The sequence below is a fragment of the Thunnus thynnus genome, chromosome 11 (genome assembly GCF_963924715.1).
Source record: "Thunnus thynnus chromosome 11, fThuThy2.1, whole genome shotgun sequence".
Taxonomy (NCBI): Eukaryota; Metazoa; Chordata; class Actinopteri; order Scombriformes; family Scombridae; genus Thunnus; species Thunnus thynnus.
The window spans coordinates 3,615,563-3,634,796 of record NC_089527.1 but is presented as its reverse complement, the minus strand read 5'-3'; the positions used below and the strand labels follow the sequence as shown (position 1 = coordinate 3,634,796).

General features: G+C 39.4%; 2 protein-coding genes across 3 annotated transcripts in view; both read right to left on the bottom strand.

Annotated features, from left to right (window-relative positions):
• tmprss3a (transmembrane serine protease 3a) overlaps nucleotides 1-9,925 on the bottom strand; it is a gene marked incomplete at its 5' end in the record, with an annotated part of 20,132 nt that extends 10,207 nt beyond the window's left edge. Inside the window, 4 exons of the mRNA XM_067602788.1 lie at nucleotides 813-929; nucleotides 4,638-4,751; nucleotides 8,426-8,660; nucleotides 9,764-9,925. Of these exons, the coding sequence (XP_067458889.1) occupies nucleotides 813-929; nucleotides 4,638-4,751; nucleotides 8,426-8,660; nucleotides 9,764-9,925 (628 nt within the window). The remainder of the gene's footprint in view (nucleotides 1-812; nucleotides 930-4,637; nucleotides 4,752-8,425; nucleotides 8,661-9,763) is intronic.
• Nucleotides 1-19,234, bottom strand: part of fgf9 (fibroblast growth factor 9) — a 21,084-nt gene extending 1,850 nt beyond the window's left edge. Inside the window, exons 1-4 of one of the 2 annotated variants that reach the window (XR_010930550.1) lie at nucleotides 17,275-19,234; nucleotides 16,687-16,815; nucleotides 16,361-16,464; nucleotides 14,028-14,505 (exon numbers count right to left, since the gene is read on the bottom strand). Coding sequence is in view for 1 of the 2 variants with exons in the window: in XM_067602831.1 (XP_067458932.1) it covers nucleotides 14,323-14,505; nucleotides 16,361-16,464; nucleotides 16,687-16,815; nucleotides 17,275-17,467 (609 nt within the window). In the remaining variant the exon portion in view is untranslated. Of the gene's footprint in view, nucleotides 1-12,167; nucleotides 14,506-16,360; nucleotides 16,465-16,686; nucleotides 16,816-17,274 lie in introns of those variants that run through there. The other variant, XM_067602831.1, reaches the window with a different exon arrangement.

The window sequence follows — 19,234 nt, the reverse complement described above, 5'->3', positions numbered from 1 at the left end:
AGCTGAATCTCGTTCCCGCACATGCTCAGTGGCGTCTGCCTCAGACCGACATCAGCTCTGTGTGGGACAAACGCAGCCCTCTGATTCATTTGAATGGGAGCAGCGTCACTGCAGAGATCTCAGCAAAACACGAGAAAAAGAGTTGAATCTGCCTCAACTTTTACTGTAAAGCCACGTCACCCGGCAAGGCGCCGTGTTGGCCGATTATGTACATGCAAGCGCACATTCCTGCAGGATTACTTTGTAAGGAGAACGCCATATTGGACTGTTTACCTCACAATCATCGCAGCAAACTGCTGTGTGGTGTTTTAGCTTCTGATAAGCCTTTAAATGCATTAATCTGTAGCTCCAACTAGGCTTCCTGGACTGTATATCATCATCTGACCGGTACCTTAAACAACACGCCAACACCAACGCTGCTCTGTTTTAATGCAAAGATGATTTCAGTCTGGACGCCTGACACAGAACTACTCTCCAGAGACTGAAAACATGATGCTGTTATTAGTCTTTGGATCCGTTTCTAAACAAACGTGTCCAAACTCTTCATGATGAAGGAACATGTCACCCAGTGCAGCGCTGTGACTCACTGATGTGTTTTTAATAAGATATATCAGACTTTGATACACACACAATACTTGTTTTATACCATCGTAGTGACATTTTGATCTTCAGCACATCAAAAGACTGTTTGAAGGTTAAGACTTGGATTTAAGGTGAAGGTTACAGTTAGGTTTAGGTGATGCTGAATGCTTTATGTCAGTGTGTGGTTTGGGGTCAGAGTGTGTGTGTGTGTGTGTTGTTGTGTTTCTCACCACAGCCGAGCTCGTCCTCTCCGTTGTCACAGTGAATCTCTCCGTCACACTGAGCCGAGCTGCTGATGCACTGAGACGTCGAACCACAACGAAACTTCCCCACACAGCTCAGACCAACTACACACACACACACACGCAAACACACACATACACACACACACACACACACGCAAACAAACACACATACACACACACACACACACACACGCAAACACACACACACACACACACACACGCACACACACACACACACACACACACACGCATATACACACACACACACACATACACACACACACACGCAAACACACGCACACACACACACGCGCACACACACACGCAAACACGCACACACACACACGCGCACACGCACACACACACACACACACACACGCATATACACACACACACACACATACACACACACACACGCAAACACACGCACACACACACACGCGCACACGCAAACACACGCACACACACACACACACGCACACACACACGCAAACACACGCACACACACACACACACACACACACACACACACACGCAAACACACGCACACACGCACAAACACACGCAAACACACACACATGCACGCACACACACAAACACACGCACACACACACACACACACAGAGTGGTAAAATTGCTGGGAAACATCGGTAGCACCGTCCAATTATGTAAACAGGAAGTGACTGTAGCATCTCGAGTTGTCACGTAACTTCCAGAAATAACAGTTTTAGGGGTCGAAAGATAAAATAAACTTGACTGTTAATCTTTGTGAATGTAAGTGTGACTTTGTTTTATTTCTGTCTGCATACATGAGAAATATGTGTGTTTAGAATAAGCAGTTAGAGAGAAATATGTGATTATTCTACGCTCACTGATGTTATTTGGTCATTTAGTCTAGTTTTATTGGTTTTATTGGTTTAGTAATTTGAGGTATAAAGTGTTTTTTCTGTGAAATGGTCAGACATCTTGAACATGTTCCACCTTTTACTCTTCAATCTAAACGTCTCACATATTAACATATAAATATTAAGTAACAACTCATATCTACGTAACAACTAGTTTGTATGTAACCAGTTTTAATTTCTCCACTTAGTAAACACTGATGTTATAATGAAGTTTAAAAGTGTAAAAGTGTGAAGCATGAAGAGATGATGATTCTGACTGAAAACAAGTGAAAAGGTCTTTAAACTGATCACAGTGTTGGTGGATTGTAAAGCAGAAAACTGCATTTAGTTCATTTCATTTGATACCAACTGTGAGGACAAAGCAGATATGATCAATAATTACTGTAACATCTTCTATTCATATTTGCATCAATCCTCACAATCAACATATAAGTGTTACATTATTCTCAAAGCAACATATTCTAGAAATATTACAAATTCTTTCTCAAATGGTTTTTTTTTTGAAAAATTACAACTTTGTCCTCGAAATGTTCTGACTTCATTCTGAAAATATATTTTTTTTCTGTGAATATTAAATATTTGAAAAATTACAACTTTACTCTCAGTAAATCACAATTCTTCTCAAAATATTTCAACTTAATTCTTGAAATCTCACATTTTTTTTAAACAGTGGTCCCTCATGTGTCGTAATATTTTGTGCACACACATTTTTTTTAAATGATATTTGATATTTTATGTTACTTCAGTACTTCTGGATAAACTCAGACACTCTTTCACTGATTATTCTGCTTATTTGAGTCTATTTCAGTCCAAACCTGTTATAATTATTATTATATTATTATATTCTAATCTGTTCTACTACATCAGAGCGTTCAGCAGCTCTCTCTCACTTTATAACTTTATCAGCTTGTGTATTCAGCAGCAGAAAGCAGCTGATTTGATTAGAGCTCAGTGTTTTCACAGATAATCATCTGATTGTCCAGCCGTGTCGACACAGACGCAGCTCCATTTGACACCAGTTACTCCCAAACACCGTCTGGGTGAGTGATCACTGCCAGCCGCTCTTCAGGAAAACAGTTAGCCTACATGCTCAGAAAGTATTAGGATTTAGTATTTTTACTTTATACACAAGCACGTTGGATTTAAAGGAGCTATATGTAAGAGTACAGAAGGCTTCTTCATCTTCTCTTAGAGCAGTCTGGACGCTACAGTGACTCACTGTTGCCTCTTGAGGTATAAAGACGTATTACAGGATGACCGGCGCTATTCTTACATATAGCTCCTTTAAAAATAAACAAAGATAAAGTTAAAGTGCTGACTTATAGCTTTATGGCTGTTTGAGGGTGTTTACGTCCATATGGAGGAGAATAATGTCAGCACAGACACTGTAAACAGTCTCAGGTTCATTGGATACGGTCTAGACCTGCTCTGTGTGAAAAGTGCCATGAGATGACTTTTGTTGTGATTTGGCGCCATATAAATAAAACTGAATTGAAATTTATTAGGGGCATTTAGTGTGTGCATTCATGTTTGTTTGTTTGTTTTTATTTAACTGTGTTAACTTGGTTGTTGTTTCTGTTATTTCTTATACTTGCAGCACCCTGTAACCTTATTATTATTATTATTATTGTTATTATTAATAAACATACAGAGTATGGACCTCCAGAATGTAAAAATACTAAACATACATCAAAATAAATAAGACATTCTGACATAAACAATCATATAAATAAATAAATAAATAAATAGAGTATAATGTATAAATTGACTCATAAATTGTATTTTTTTGTAAAATTGTAAATTTATATTTCATTATACCTATAAATACTAAACTATAATGTCACTTTCTATAACTGTAGAGTTATAGAGTCATCAGTGGCCATTCAGACAGTTATAAGTTAGTGATATAATTAGTGACTCGTTAGTGTAATTAATGTGAAAGACTCTTTGTGTTTTTGCTCTTCATGTTGTCTAAAAGCACTTTAACGAAGCTGACGGCTGATTGCTTTTGCTGTTATTAATTAATTAATTAATTAGTTAATTATTAAAATAATCACGTTTTTAATGAGTGATATGTAATGTGTGATATGTTAATGTGTGATATGTAATGTGTGATATGTTAATGAGTGATATGTAATGTGTGATATGTTAATGTGTGATATGTAATGTGTGATATGTTAATGAGTGATATGTAATGTGTCATTAACTTGCTCAACACTGAAGACCAGACTGAAGCCAAAAAAATCCCCAAACAAGTATGAAGTAAAGATGGCTGCTGACAGCATATCAAATATGATAAATATAATAAATATTAAATATGTCCCGTATAACAAATTCCAGATGATTTATGGTGTAAAATAATTAAAATAATATACACATCATCAGTCTGTTTTAAGCATGTTTACAGTTCTTCATCATCTTCACTGATTCAAAGTCAAATGTAGTTGCAGCTTTTTGCCAGAAGTCTTATTTTATCTGAATGAAAATCAAACATATGGACGCTGAATTAGAGACATTATGTAGAAAATATGGAAGCTAGAAGCATCGACTGAATGTTTACTGTACCTCCTTATTTATTTATCAACAAAAGCATAAGTTTTAAAGTTATTATTTGGGTGGTTTGTGTGTATTGAGGAGTGGGTATAACTATTATTATTATTCTTTGTAGATGTCTATTAATAAAAACACTTTGATAAAACAATCCCTGTGTAATGTTTGTTTGCTGTGTATAAAAAGGTTAATGTGATGTAACTGGAACACCGTAAACGTGTCAGTGACCTCGTACTCTCTGACTACAAGGTGTTTGCGGGATCTAAATTGTATAACAGGTAAGAGCCGCATCAAATATTGATGAGTGAAGGCCGTCGTCCACGCTACAGCGGCTCCATTATCGGGAGTTCCTCACCTCCGAGGCCGATGCCGAGAGCCAGAGCGACGACCACGATGACGCAGGAAGCGATGAGCAGCTCGAACCGGTGGGCCAGAACTCTGCTCTTCCAGCTTTTATCCAAGTCGTCCTCTGTTGACACACAAGAGTTCATGAACTGATGTTTTAACCTGCAGGACTATGGGATGAAATTCAGTTCATAACCATTAATGACACAAAACACACAAAATCTAAAATTTTGTTGAAAGTAAATCAAAAATAATTCTCCACTTTTCTTTCAGTGATCAGGATTTCTCTTCTGCTGTCACGTTTTTCAGTTTTGTACCACGTGTTTGGAGACCACCGACCTCCCTCCAAAAGTAACGAGCCAATCAGGACGCAGCTCTATAACAGCTGATCACACAAGAGATTTATGGCACAACTGACAAAATCAGAACCAAAATCAAAAAAAAGAGAGTTGTGTTTGATCTTTGGGAGATTGAAACTAATATAATTCAAAACAACATGAGCCACCAACAGTTCAAACATCATATGATTTATATAATCTATAAAATAAAATCTATAAAATGTGTCGTTTCTCTCAAGAATGTGACGAGAACTGAAAGCTGCTGAAACAACATTTAATCCATGAAACTGTATCTGTGACACTCCAAGTCCAATAATTCCTACTGAAGACAAACATCTATAAAAACAGCTGACAAATAATATAGTTTACATTTTTTTAAAGGCTCAGTAATTTCCCTAAAACAACTAGTCGCTCTACTTTTTACCAAACAAACAAAAGTAAATAGTGCAGTTGTTGGGGACTACTTTCAGCGGCGGATGAATCTATGTTTGGTATAAACTACAGTGTGTGTTCATGTAATATAATATTAAAATGCCTTTTTAACCCTCTCAGATCACATCCCTGGTCATGCTGTGCATCTATTTAACAATACATGCCAAAAAAATACAAAAAAATCAATTTATTTGTATTCTTATATCAATTATATATTTCTTCCTGTAGAACTAAATATGACCTGTTCTTACAAAGGCTTGAACCAACCAATTTCAACCAATCATATCATGGCATCCACCCATCAATCAATCTTTTAACGGCTCAGAGCTCAGAGTCATTACGACGCTCAATGTTACGTCCCGCCTGTCTGTCCTGTTTGACCTTGAAAATACGTCACGATATGGAAGTTAGATACTCTGGAAATGTTTCATCTGGACTTTAAAGTTAATAGTTTTTAGCATGGATGGTGCATTAGTGCTAATTAGCAAATGTTAGCATGCTCACACGCTAAACTAAGATGGCGAACATTATAAACATCACACCTGCTGAACACCAGCATGTTGTCATTGTGAGCATGCTAACATGCTAACGTTAGCAGTTAGCTTGAGGCACTGAAGCCTCATAGAGCTGCTAGCACGGCTACAGACTCTTGTTGGACAACAGTGGAGCTTTATGGTACGATGAATAATATATATCAGGCTTTGGATACAAAGAAAATACTTGTTAGTGGGATTATTTCAGTGTCTTTGGTCTTTTTGTGACTTTTGATGACAAGAAAACTATAAAATAACAGAAACTTTACCCTTAATAAACCAAAACACACTTTAGAGTTCAAATAAAACCCTCTGAAGGCTCCTGTTGAAACATCATATCACTAGAAAGTGATTCATATTTCACAAATATCCTGTTAATACACACACACACACACATTTATATCTACATCGGTATTCATACTTCTATTTATATTCTGCTTTTTTGTACACACACAGTTTATATCACATTAATATGCAAAGCACACAGTCCACCTCTACTAAACAGATTACTGTCCCTCTATATTACACTGTTATGTTTGTGTTTATGTTTATTGTTTAATGTTCATGTTTATTGCTTTTTCTGTTGACATCTGGACCACATTGAGTTCCTTCTACTTGCTACTTTCTTTATATTTCTGTTGGTCTTTTGTGCTTTCTGTTTATTAAACAGCAAAGTTTCCTTTTCTCTTCTTTTCCAGTTTTAAATCTCTTCATTATTGATCAAACAGTGATTCATCACCGCCAATAAAAGCAACTTAAAGCAGAATAAAAATCCCACATAACTGTCTGGAAATGTCTGCGAGTCAGGAAACATTATTTCTCTGTTGGGAAAGTAAAGACGACCAAGAAACACAGAGCCAAAGACTGGAACAGTCAGTTAATGTGAGGCAGATGTAGGACCGTTTTCCTCGTAACACAGTGAGTCATATCAGCTCATATTCAAAGCAGATCCTCCCGTAACGACCTTTCAGCAGTATTCCCATATCTACTGTTTCACGCCGCACCATGACGTCAGGACGGACCAGTATCACGCCAAAGCTTGTAACACACCTGCTGATCCACTAGAGGACACTGAATCAGGGTCATGTTTGTTCCTCGCCTTGGCGTGAAAAGGACACACGTGTACGACTCTCAAAAAGCCTGTAAAGTGTTTCAGTTCAGATGACGTCTATATAAGGTGACAGATTTCCTCATTCAGGGGTGGCGGGTTGGGTGGAGGGATAGATCCTAACTTGCAAAAAGTGGACTTAGCGGATCTTACTTATGGATGTATGATAAGAGCTGGATAGGGCGCTGCTGCTCTGCCTTGCGGCCAGGTTCCCCCGGTGGTCACTCGCGGTATTGCAGCGAAAAATCCCCCTGCGGCCCAAAAAGCATTTTCCTCATAGACCACCATTATAAAAGAGACGCCTGTAAAACTGTGGACAGGACACCTCGAACTGTCAACAACATCAATTATGACTCTTTATATAATGAACTTTTGATCCATGGAGGTTTTATATTTGTAAAACTTCCCTCAAGCCGAGAAAAGCGATTTTAAAATCCGTGACCTCATCACAATGTAAAGTCTACGGGCTGAGTGGGAACTGGTGGGCGGGGCCAGCGAGGGAAACACTACTGCGCATATTCAGTGGGCCGCACAACGCGGAAGCAAACCCGGAAGCTAGAAACTTTTTTTGCCAGGCGAGCAAATCCTATAGGACTGAATGGGCGCCATTTTTAGTCCTTTATCCAGCTCTTATAATACATCCATGGTCTTACTGCAGGAGACCACTGTTCGCTTCCCGCCTCCAACCGCAAGTTGGGAAAATTAAAAAAAAAGCGTAACTACTATTGTCGTGGTGTTCACTGTTGCCACGACGATGACGGTTGCCTAACTTTAAGGAAGTAGTAACTTCTATCTTGGAACCCGTCGGCCATCTGTATGATGATGATTTAGCCTCCGGTAACATCGGCCGATATTTCAGGGATTCCGGCGTAACGAGTGGATATCAGATAATGGATATCTGGGCCAAGACTTCCTCTTCTGTGCGCCGGTCATTGTTTACAGTCCAATTAGCAACTTGAGATGGTCCAGACGCCATTTTGGCTAATCTCTATAAACAGATATATAATAATAGCTAATAAAAAGCTACGTTGACATCAGACGATAGCCGATGCGTTCCGCCTCTTTTGCTCTCCACTGTTTACCTGCATGCAACCAAAGCTGCTCAAACGTGATTGGTCATACGACTCGGACTACAAACGGAAACCAGAAGACTTCCGCTACTGAAATCTTAAAGCGATAATTTTAACAGAAACCATCATCTTTCCCTAAACCCAACCAGACCTCAACCACAGCGCTGTGACATCATAAATCCGTCGCCCCCTGCTGGTTCGGTGTATAATTTTCCCGCCTAGCTGAGGTGAAACGTGACACTGACGTGGTGGACCGGTGGGTGTATTACATGCTTTGGCCTGATACCGGGTCGGTCAGGACCAGGGCGAGGTCTCACCGTTCAGGAAGGGCTGCACCTTGGTGATCGGCATGCTTGGACTGGGTGCAGCCGGACGTTGAGGTTCTTCAGGTTTGGCAGGATCGTTCTCTGATTGGGGGTCAGCGGCGGCGAAGCTGCCCAGCGGGCTGACGTTCAGCGTGGTGGGGGTCTCGACAGTGGGGAGGTCTTCCTCCGTCACTGAGACCACCTCTATCCTGGAGGGGTCCGGCTGCTCAGCTTCTGCTTGAAGTTCCTACAACAGGGTTAAAAAATGACTCAGTGTTTCCAGAGAGAAGATGAGACTTGTTGAATGAGTCAGTTGGAGCAGCTGGCGGTCGTCTGTTTCCTGGACTAAAGATCACGAGTTTGATCACCAGCTGATTAAAACTGATGGATGGACATGAATCAACAGAAACACACAGCTGAAGATTAACATCAACATGTTGAATGTGCACTTCAATGTGATAAACAGAGAATAAACCCCAGTTTAAAGGCTTTTTGGGGAGTTTTTCTGATCTGATCTGAGAGTCTGAAGATAAAAGGTAAATAATAAAATATAAAATAAAATAAAAGGTGTCAAACGTTAATGATTTGTGATATTAAACTGTAACAATAAAAATGACTCGACATGATGTTTTGTGTCTCATCAAATTAGCAAAAACCAGAAAACAGTTCTGACCAGTTAGTAACACGTTGTTTACACAAAACCGTGAGAACCAGAGTCCCGTTATCATCATCATCATCATCATCATCATTATCATTATCATTATCGTTTAGGGCTGCAACTGATGATAATTATTGTTTAATCTGACTTCTTTTTTCCTTCATTATTTTTGTTTAAAAAACGAATGAACTAGGAAACCACACACACACAAAGAGAAACCTAAAATTAGGCAGGAAAAATAAAGTCTTATATCTATATGTATATATGTATATATGTATATATGTATATAAGTATATATGTATAAATGTATAAATGTATATAAGTATATATGTATAAATGTATATATGTATAAATGTATATCAAATGATCAGCAGCAAAGCATAAATCAGACACTGTTCACACCAGAAGCTGTTAACACACATGTCAGAGTCACATTTTAAAATGAATGTTAAACATTTTGGGATGTAACTTAAAAGTTCATTAAGCTAATGTAAGATTGTAGGAGAAGTAATCAGATTTCCAATTAATTCTGACTGTTTTATGATTAATCAATAATTAGTTCATCAGATAAAATGTCCTCAAGCAGACGTCTTCAGTCATCAATCAATTATCAATGATATAAACTAAACATTTCCTGTCCATTAAATCATTGTCTCAGCAATAATGTCATTGATTATGTATTGATCACTTACTGGCGGGGCGGTGGATGTTCCAGCAGCAGCAGAGTTGGCAGCAGGATCTGCAGAGAGATGAGAAACAGCAGGATGAGTGTAGACGACACTGATGGAGGAGAAAGATGGAAGAGAAGGCAGAAAGATGAGGAAGATGAAGAGAGAAGATGTTCCTGGATGAAGTCACGTCCAACGTACTGATCTCAACGTAGGTCTTCGTCATGGTGCCATTATCCAAAGCCAGCTGTGCTTTGTCTAAGACCACATCCCCCTTCAGTCCTTGTTCCCCTCTTCTTGTTTCTTTTTGTTCTCCTCTCTGTCTTGATGCTGCCCTCCTGCTGCGTCTGCACTTTGGTACAAAGGGACACCTGAGCAGGTGAGTGCTGCCACTCGCAGTGGGGATCGGGTGACCCTGCACCTCCCACTCTGTGGGTAGGATTACATACTCGTGTGTCCCCAAAGTGTCCGGGGACGAGGTACAGAGAGGAGGAGGGGGGCTGCTGGTCACAGAGGATTCACTGTCCAGCTGCTTTCACAAGAATTTATAAAATCAAACGTGTTATTAAGGGACAGGTGTGTCTTAAACCAGCAGTCAGGCGTCCATAGGAACAGTAATGTAATCATTCCTCTGGAAGTGATGGAGGCCAAAATCCACAGTGTGTCCACACAGTCATTTAAAAGTCTGTGTGAAGCTTCTATTCAGCTTCATCAGTCTGAGTTAGTCATATCAAGTGGATATCTGACACATTTACAGTCTTTTTAGCATCAAATTCCCTCTTTGTGTTTCCTCGGACAGTGTTTCTCTGTTGAGCTGCAGGTGGAAGTATAGTAACAAAAAGAGGAACTTTGGCACTAAAAAGACTGTAACGTTGAAAGATATCTACTTGATTTGACTCATTTGGACGCTGAAGCTTCATATTAGCTTCAGATAAACTTTTAAATACATTTTTTGTACAGAAGGAGGACTGTGGATTTAATCCTCAGAGTCTACAGTCATGTCTGCTGCTCTGTGAGGTTGTAAAGAGGCAGAGCTAAATACCAACATTAGCATTTAGCAGGTTTAATATTTACTATGGCATGTTAGCATGCTAACATTTACTAATTAGCATTGTTGAGGATGATGAGAATGTCCAGTGGTGGAAGTACTCAGATCCTTTTACTTAAGTAAAAATACCAAAACAACGATGTAAAAATACTCCATTACAAGTAAAAGTCCTGCATGAAAAATCCTCCTACAGTAAAAGTACATACGTATTATGAGCTTGATGTAAAGTATTGCAGTAAAAGTACATAAGTATTATGAGTTTGATGTAGTTAAAGTATTGCAGTAAAAGTACATAAGTATTATGAGCTTGATGTAGTTAAAGTATTGCAGTAAAAGTACATAAGTATTATGAGCTTGATGTAGTTAAAGTATTGCAGTAAAAGTACATAAGTATTATGAGCTTGATGTAGTTAAAGTATTGCAGTAAAAGTACATAAGTATTATGAGCTTGATGTAGTTAAAGTATTGCAGTAAAAGTACATGAGTATTATGAGCTTGATGTAGTTAAAGTATTGCAGTAAAAGTAGTGGTTTGGTCCCTCTGACTGATATATTATTATATATGACATCATTAGATTATTAATAGTGAAGCATCAGTGTTAGAGCAGCATGTTACTGTTGTAGCTGCTGGAGGTGGAGCTAGTTTACACTACTTTATATACAGTTAGCTAGTTTAGTCCACTGGTTCCCAACCTAGGGGTCGGGCCCCTCCAAAGGGTCAGCAGATAAATCTGAGGGGTGGTGAGATGATTAATGGGAGAGGAAAGAAGAAAAAACAAAGTTCTGATACACAAATCTGTTTTCAGTTTTTGGACTTTTTCTCTAATCTTTGATTTCTGCTGAAATATTGGATCATTTGAACATTTATTGAAATGAAAGCATGTGAGAAGTTTAGAGGGAAAAATCACTATTTGGTGGAGCTGTTAACAACTCATAGACATGTGAAATGTGACCCCGACTACACACTGCTTTTTGTAATGGAAATACTCAAGTAAAGTACAAGTACCTTTAAATTATACTTAAGTACAGTACTTGAGGAGCCTGATGTGAACCGTCTGGAGTCTCTAACAGTCTGAGGAGCTTCGTCCGCTGATCTGAAGGAAACTAAAAACCTGGTCGACCTGATGATGGCGCTGGATGAAATGTCAGGGGATCATTTGAAGTTATTACGGTTCATCGTGAGGAGAACGCAGCTATAAATAACACTGCTGTGGTCAAACCGGTTCAGATGAAACTCAAACTGTCTGCAAGGCGACATGCTGCACGACAAAGTGAGAAAATATGTTTCCAAATATATTTATGTCATTCACAGCTGTGCCAAATTATTGGTCAGCTTGAATTATTAAAAAATAAATAAATACATTTTGTGGGATCCAGAAATATTTCTCACTGAAATACAACATTACTGTTATGGATAGAGTTCAACATCCCTCCACTGATGTTTCATATCAGCAATAATCAATCAATAAATAAGTTTTTCTTGATATTTGAGTTTCTGATTGAGTTTATTTTGTGGAGAGTTTCATTCTAATCAGCAAAAAACTACTTCAACACAATAACATAATAAAAAATAGATATTTTATTAAACACTGAATTATAAAACAAAAATAAATAAAGCTACACAAACAAAATAAATAATAAAGTAACAAAAACTACAAATGTTTTTATTGTTTATTGGCTCGTTCTGGATGAAGAGTTCATTCTAATTCATCTAATCATCCAAAAATATCTATAAAACAACAAAAGATTCAAACCACAGATCAATATTCCACTAAATGTGAAAATGTTTTCAGTCCTTTTAGAGAATCTACTGGTCACTCAAGTTGTAAACACAACACTGACATATTATCACCTAATAAAGTTCTTATAGCTGTTTGCTGTTTGCATCAACTGACGACATCATCATTCATCTGGAGTCGTGTTTCTGTCCACCTGGTGAATGTAAGTGTCTGTTTTTGCTCTCTACCAACTCCTGAGGGAAATATCTGGCTCTTTAGCTGCTAAATGCTCCACTATGTTCACCAGCTAGTCTACAGCTAACTGTGTCTGTTTGCTGTTTGTGGCTTTTTACAGTTTTTTCTCTGTAAACAGCTGCCTGCTGCAGACATTTATGTTGCAGAGAGTGAAGCTTTCTGGCTGGAAAACCCTAAAAACGAGCTTCAAGAGGCTCATTTTTAGACTCTGCTGAGTTGATGATAATTTTCTGTGGGTTTGTCACAACTGACACCTTTTACATTCATTGGTCATATAAAAATATTGATTTGTGCAAGTTTAAAGAGAAAGAAAATGACACAAGTTCAGTTTGGGACTACATGGAGGACAATAAGGTTGTATGAAAAACTTGTTTGTGAAAAAGATTTGTTGTTTTTCTGTGTCGTTGTAAACTGAACATCTGAAGGTGCGATGAGGATTTTTCTCCCTATTTTGTTACATTGCATAGACTAAACAATTAAAATAATTGTCAGATTAATTGATAATGATAATAACTGTTAGTTGCCGGCCTATGGATAATAATTTTACCTGTGTTACATGTAAATGAGAAGTATATCATGTATACTAGTTATCAACATGGACAAAAACACTATAAATACCATAGAAATAGAAATAATCACTGTTTGAGTGTCACACAGCAGCTCAGTTTCTGTAAGTTCACACATCGGAGGTAATTTAAACATTTTAGACACAAACAATCCTCCAATCTACTCAACACATTCAATAAACTACAGATAAATAACTGTAGCTAATAAAGAAATAAACATTATGGCATATTTGCCATGTATGTGCAATTTGGAAAGAATAAACCTGCATTATTCTGTGTTTTAAACAACCTTTCTTCACATGAGCCAGCTGCTGTTGAATGGTAAACACTTAAAGGGGAACATATTCTGCACATTTCCAGCTCTATATTTATATTCTGGGGCTCTACTGGAATATCTTTGCATGATTTCCAGTTAAAAACTCCTTATTTATCTTCTACTGGTCCTTTATGCAGCCCCTCAGTTCAGCCTGAAACAGGCTGTTTTAGCTCCTGTCTCTTGATGAGCCCACTCTGTTCTGATTGGTCAGCTTTCAGGAAGCTTCCTCCGGCTCCGGAGGCTACGTAAACAAACTATAGTAGCAGGATTTCACTTCTTTTTCTTCTTCTTTACAGGAAATGTCAACCTGAAATCAGATCTGAAATATGAGAGCGGACGACGTGATCAACACATGGAAACACCTTAGCAACCACCTTAGCAACCACCTTAGCAACCAAGGCTACGGGACGGACGACTGTTTATGCGTGATGAGCCGACATCAGCTTGTCAGCAAAGTAGAAAAAATGTAATAAGGATGATTATTGCATCTGTTCCACAGCAGAGCCATGAACTTGTAATAATACTGTAATGTGGTTTTATATTCAGTAGTTTGTTCTCCATGTTCTCAGGCCCAGACGCTGATCTCTGCTCTGCTCTTATTTCAGATCCAGCAGGAGAGACTTCACTTCCTCATTAGGATACAGGTCTGCAGAAGCTGTAAATCCTGAGGCAGGATCCTGATCACTGTGTCCTCCGGGGCAGGAAGTGGGTGCAGGACTGGTGGCGGCCCACGCTGTTGCCCTTCCTGACCTCTCCTTTGTGGGACAGAGCCAGATAGAGTCCCGGGTGAGTCAGAGAGGAGTAGGTGGTGTAGTGATTCTCCTCCAGGTTCTCTTTAAACAGGCAGTCGTCAGTAAACTTCTCCTGGAACAGACAGCGAGAGAATATCATCCAACTGTGTTTCTGTTCCATCATGCAGCTCTACAAACAGTGTTTAGACAGGAAAGTTTATCATAAATGAATCTTTAAAGCAGACAGACACTAACGAGGTTTCCATCCAACTGTAGCACAAAATCTGCAAAAGAAAATGTAACGAATCCTTTTCATCCACTGCTGTTATGTGACTGTGAGGAGATAAACAGCAGCTAATTCTCCATTAAAGATGCACTATGTAAGATTTGGCCAGAATTTTAGTTTAAACCATGTATTGTGTTGCAGAGATATCTGCTGAAGTTAGCATGCTAACCAGCTAGCCCCGGACCGTCCTGTCTCGTAACACCACTTTGTACCTCAAGAGGTGACAGTGAGTCACTGCAGCGTCCAGTCTGCCTTCAGTCCAACATGACAGGAACAGGAAGTAGCGCCGCCCTGAGCCACCGGCAGTAATGGTGGAGATTTTGAGACGGGTTGGAAGCTGCTGATAATATGTCACTTTATTAAGTTTTAATATTTTTTCATGTGAGAAAGTAACCATTTAGATTCCTAGTATGTGGTCAGTTTATCCAAATAACACCTGTTTGTAACTTTGCGCTGACGTTGTCAGAGATGCAGCAGCAGCTGAACTGATCTGTGCAGCTGTTTGAATATTTACTGCTGCCTCTAACGTCTCTGCAGCATTTTGATATCTTGATATCACAACATTGATTCACTGTCAACAGTAAACTTTACGCTATATTCAGTGAGTGATAATTCTCAAAATATCACAAACTTTTTTATTTTTTGTTTTTGTGTATAAAAAGCAAACGTAAACAGACTTAAATGATGACGTACATGAAGCATGAAGAGCTGAAAACATCAGATCTGTGTGGAGCGATGATGAGGAGACTGTAACCTTCCTCACATCAATACATGAAACAAGCAGAAATGTCATATTTCCATCATATTTTCCATCATCTGAGCTTTGACTGCCACTAATGACGTCATCTAGTTGTGTTCTTCTGCAACGGTTTAAAGGTGCACTATGTAAGATTTGGCCGCCTGCAGCTGGCTTAATACCAATGAAGCAAAATTTGAATTTTGCTTTATTGGTATAAGTTACACATAATACAGACTTTATGCTCGTCTCAAACTGTTCACTCATAGTCCTTCAGAATTAATGTTTTCTCATTACTCAACACCAGACACCCACTGATCATACCGTTAGGAAATAGCAGCATGGACGCCTGGCCAATCCTAGCTCTCGAATGCTACGCAGGGCGTCTTGCCAAGAAAAGCAGTGGGATCCATAATAACGCCGTACTATCCCCTCTGTCTGGAACAGGCTGTTTTAGCTCCTGTCTCTTTAAGGCCCGCCTCCTGATGAGCCCACTCTGTTCTGATTGGTCAGCTTCAGGAAGCTTCCTCCGGCTCTGGAGGCTACGTAAACAAACTATAGTAGCAGGATTTCACTTCTTTTTCTCCTTCTTTACTCCAAATGTCAACTTCTCATATACATCCGTACATGAATCAGATCTGAATATGGGAGTGGACAACGTGAACAACATATGAAAACACCTTAGCAACCACCTTAGCAACCAAAGCTATGGGATGAACAATCTGACGTCATCACGAGGAGGAAGTAGAGGCAACTTTGCAAACGAAGCATCCAGAGCAGGTTGCAGCCCTGACTTCTGACTCACAGGCAGCATTTCTACATAAATTCACCTCAAGTTTTGTAACTTTGACCATGTTTAACATCTGACATCAGAACAGGATATAAATAACAAAACCACAAAAAACAGAATATGTCCCTTTGGATCCTGCTGTATCGCCGGTGTGAGCTGTGCAGTCAGCTACGTACCGTTCCAGATGCCAGTCCTTCTGCGCTCATACAGAGGTACAAGCCACTCTTGACTCCTCTGATTCCTACGACTCCGTGTTTCATAGCGAAAACCTTCAGCCAACCTTAAAGAGACGGAGAAACGCAGGGTCAAATAACGCAGAAAGGACATAAAGGCCTGAATATATTCATGAGGTATAACGGACATGTGGCCAAATCTTCAGATAAAAACTGATTCTAAAATATTGAAAACAAGTAAAACCTCAGAAGAAGACAACAAATCGATATAAACAAAGCAGGTTGACGTGTGTCATGGTGTCGAGGTCATACATGTGGACTGAACTCACAGTACTCGGTGGGTTTGTGGACGCCTCCGATGGCGCCGCCGGGCAGAATCTGTAGATGGAAGCCAATCGAGACGCGACAGTAGAGCAGCTGCTGTTTGAGGCCTTCTCTGATTAGACCATCACTGGAACCTGCATTACAAAGACATGATTGGTTGTTTGCAGCAGTGGAAGAAGCATTCAGATACCTTTTACTGCAATAAAAGTACCAATGCAGCAATGTAGAAATACTCCGTTACAGGTAAAATCCTACTACGGTTCCCAACCTAGGGGTCGCGCCCCTCCAAAGGGTCAAATCTGATTTCATCCTGGGAGTAAAACTTTTGATGCTCTTTTGATTATTTTCTTGCTTAATTCATGAACCTTTTTGTCTAAAAAATGTCAGAAAATAGAGAAAAATGTCTTCATGGATCTGGATTTTCTGAGTCCAGGTTGACGTGTTCAAATGTTTTAATGTACAAACCCAAAAATATTCAGTTTACCATCATTTTGATACAGAAATGTCTAAAATTCTCACATTTGAGAAGCTTCAATCAGCAAATTTTTGGCACTTTTACTGTAAAAAAATGACTGAAATGATCATTTGATCACCTTTTCCTTTCAGCAGCGAGTCCCTCATGTGCAGCTTCCAGAGGCCTCGGAGGTGAGTTCCCTGGTCCTCGGCTGAAACCGCCGGATCTACTTTCTTTGCTCCCACCGGCCAATCACACGCAGCTGAAAGCAGCAGCAGCAGCAGCAGCAGGACGCCGGGCAGCAGCGAGGAAACATTCATAGTGAAACACATCAGATATCTGACAGCAGAACAAACAGTGACGGTCAACAGTCATGTCCGCTGACGAAGGGTCACGCAGTCTTCCTCTTCTTCTTCTGCTGAACTCTGAGCTCCGCTGAGACACCGTCCTGTCCTCTCTGCTCCCTCCTCCTCCTCCTCCTCCTCCTCCTTTTATCTCCTCCTCGCCTCTTTCTACTCTGAAGCTCTGACAGACGCAGGAACACGGCGAGATACTCGACTGTTATCAGTCACGTATCAGGAATCCTTCCAACAACATGATGTTCTCTGAGTGCAGAGAGAAGCTCGTCGTGTTTCACACAAACATCTTAACCTGCTGGGACTGAACCTCTTCAGATTCTACTGTGATGAAGATGAAAGATGGAGAACAAGTGAAGTCAGATGATACTTTAGGGTTTAGTTATAGCCTGCAATCATAAATATGTTTTCAAGTTGCCCAATCAGACCTCTGACGGGCGAGAGACATGCAAACTGTCTGTTCAGTATCACAATCACTGATAGTGAGAGCAGGAAAACAAAAGCATAACACAAATATAGTTCAGGGATCTTGTGGAAGGTAACGTCAGCTCTGTCACGTTTTGGTTATTTAAAGGTTTACAGGAGGTTCTAGCCTAACAAATAAACTACAGGTATGTAGACACCTGAACTAAAGCTGCAACGCTGCAATAGTTTGATTATTAAATAACTGTTTTTGTAGGTTTTTTAAAACAAAAAAGCTAAAAATGTGCTGATCTAAGGAATGATAATGTGCGTTTTTCTCTCTCTCGTCTCCTTCAACTGTGATTCTGCTGCTCTAACAGCCTCCACTGACTCCTCACACGCTGGTCAGAACCTGGCTGCAGACCAGTCTACTTCCTCCTCATTAAACTGGGAAAACATTTCTTTATGGAGCTGCTTTGTGCACGGAGGCGTTGTCACGTTGAAACAGGAAAGGGTCACATACCTTCAGACGAACCCTGGATGTAGGTGGAAGTAGACGAGCTGCCGACGCCGCCGTGGAGCCTCACGAGTATATTTATAAAGAATTTCACTTTATTTACTCAAGTACTGAAGTACAGTTCTGAAGTACTTGTACTTTACTTGAGTATTTCCATGTGATGCTACTTTCTACATTTCAGAGGGAAATATTGTAATTTCTACTCCACTACATTTATTTGACAGCTTTAGTTACTTTTCACATGAAGATTTGACACAATGGATAATATAACAAGCTTTTAAAATACAACACATTGTTAAAGATGAAACCAGTGGTTTCCAACCTTTTTGGCTTTTGACGTCTTACAAAAAGCAGTGTGTAGTCGGGGTCACATTTCACATGTCTATGAGTTGTTAACAGCTCCACCAAATAGTGATTTTTCCCTCTAAACTTCTCACATGCTTTCATTTCAATAAATGTTCAAATGATCCAATATTTCAGCAAAAATCAAAGATTAGAGAAAAAGTCCAAAAACTGAAAACAGATTTGTGTATCAGAACTTTGTTTTTTCTTCTTTCCTCTCCCATTAATCATCTCACCACCCCTCAGATTTATCTGCTGACCCTTTGGAGGGGCCCGACCCCTAGGTTGGGAACCACTGGACTAAACTAGCTAACTGTATATAAAGTAGTGTAAACTAGCTCCACCTCCAGCAGCTACAACAGTAACATGCTGCTCTAACACTGATGCTTCACTATTAATAATCTAATGATGTCATATATAATAATATATCAGTCAGAGGGACCAAACCACTACTTTTACTGCAATACTTTACTACATCAAGC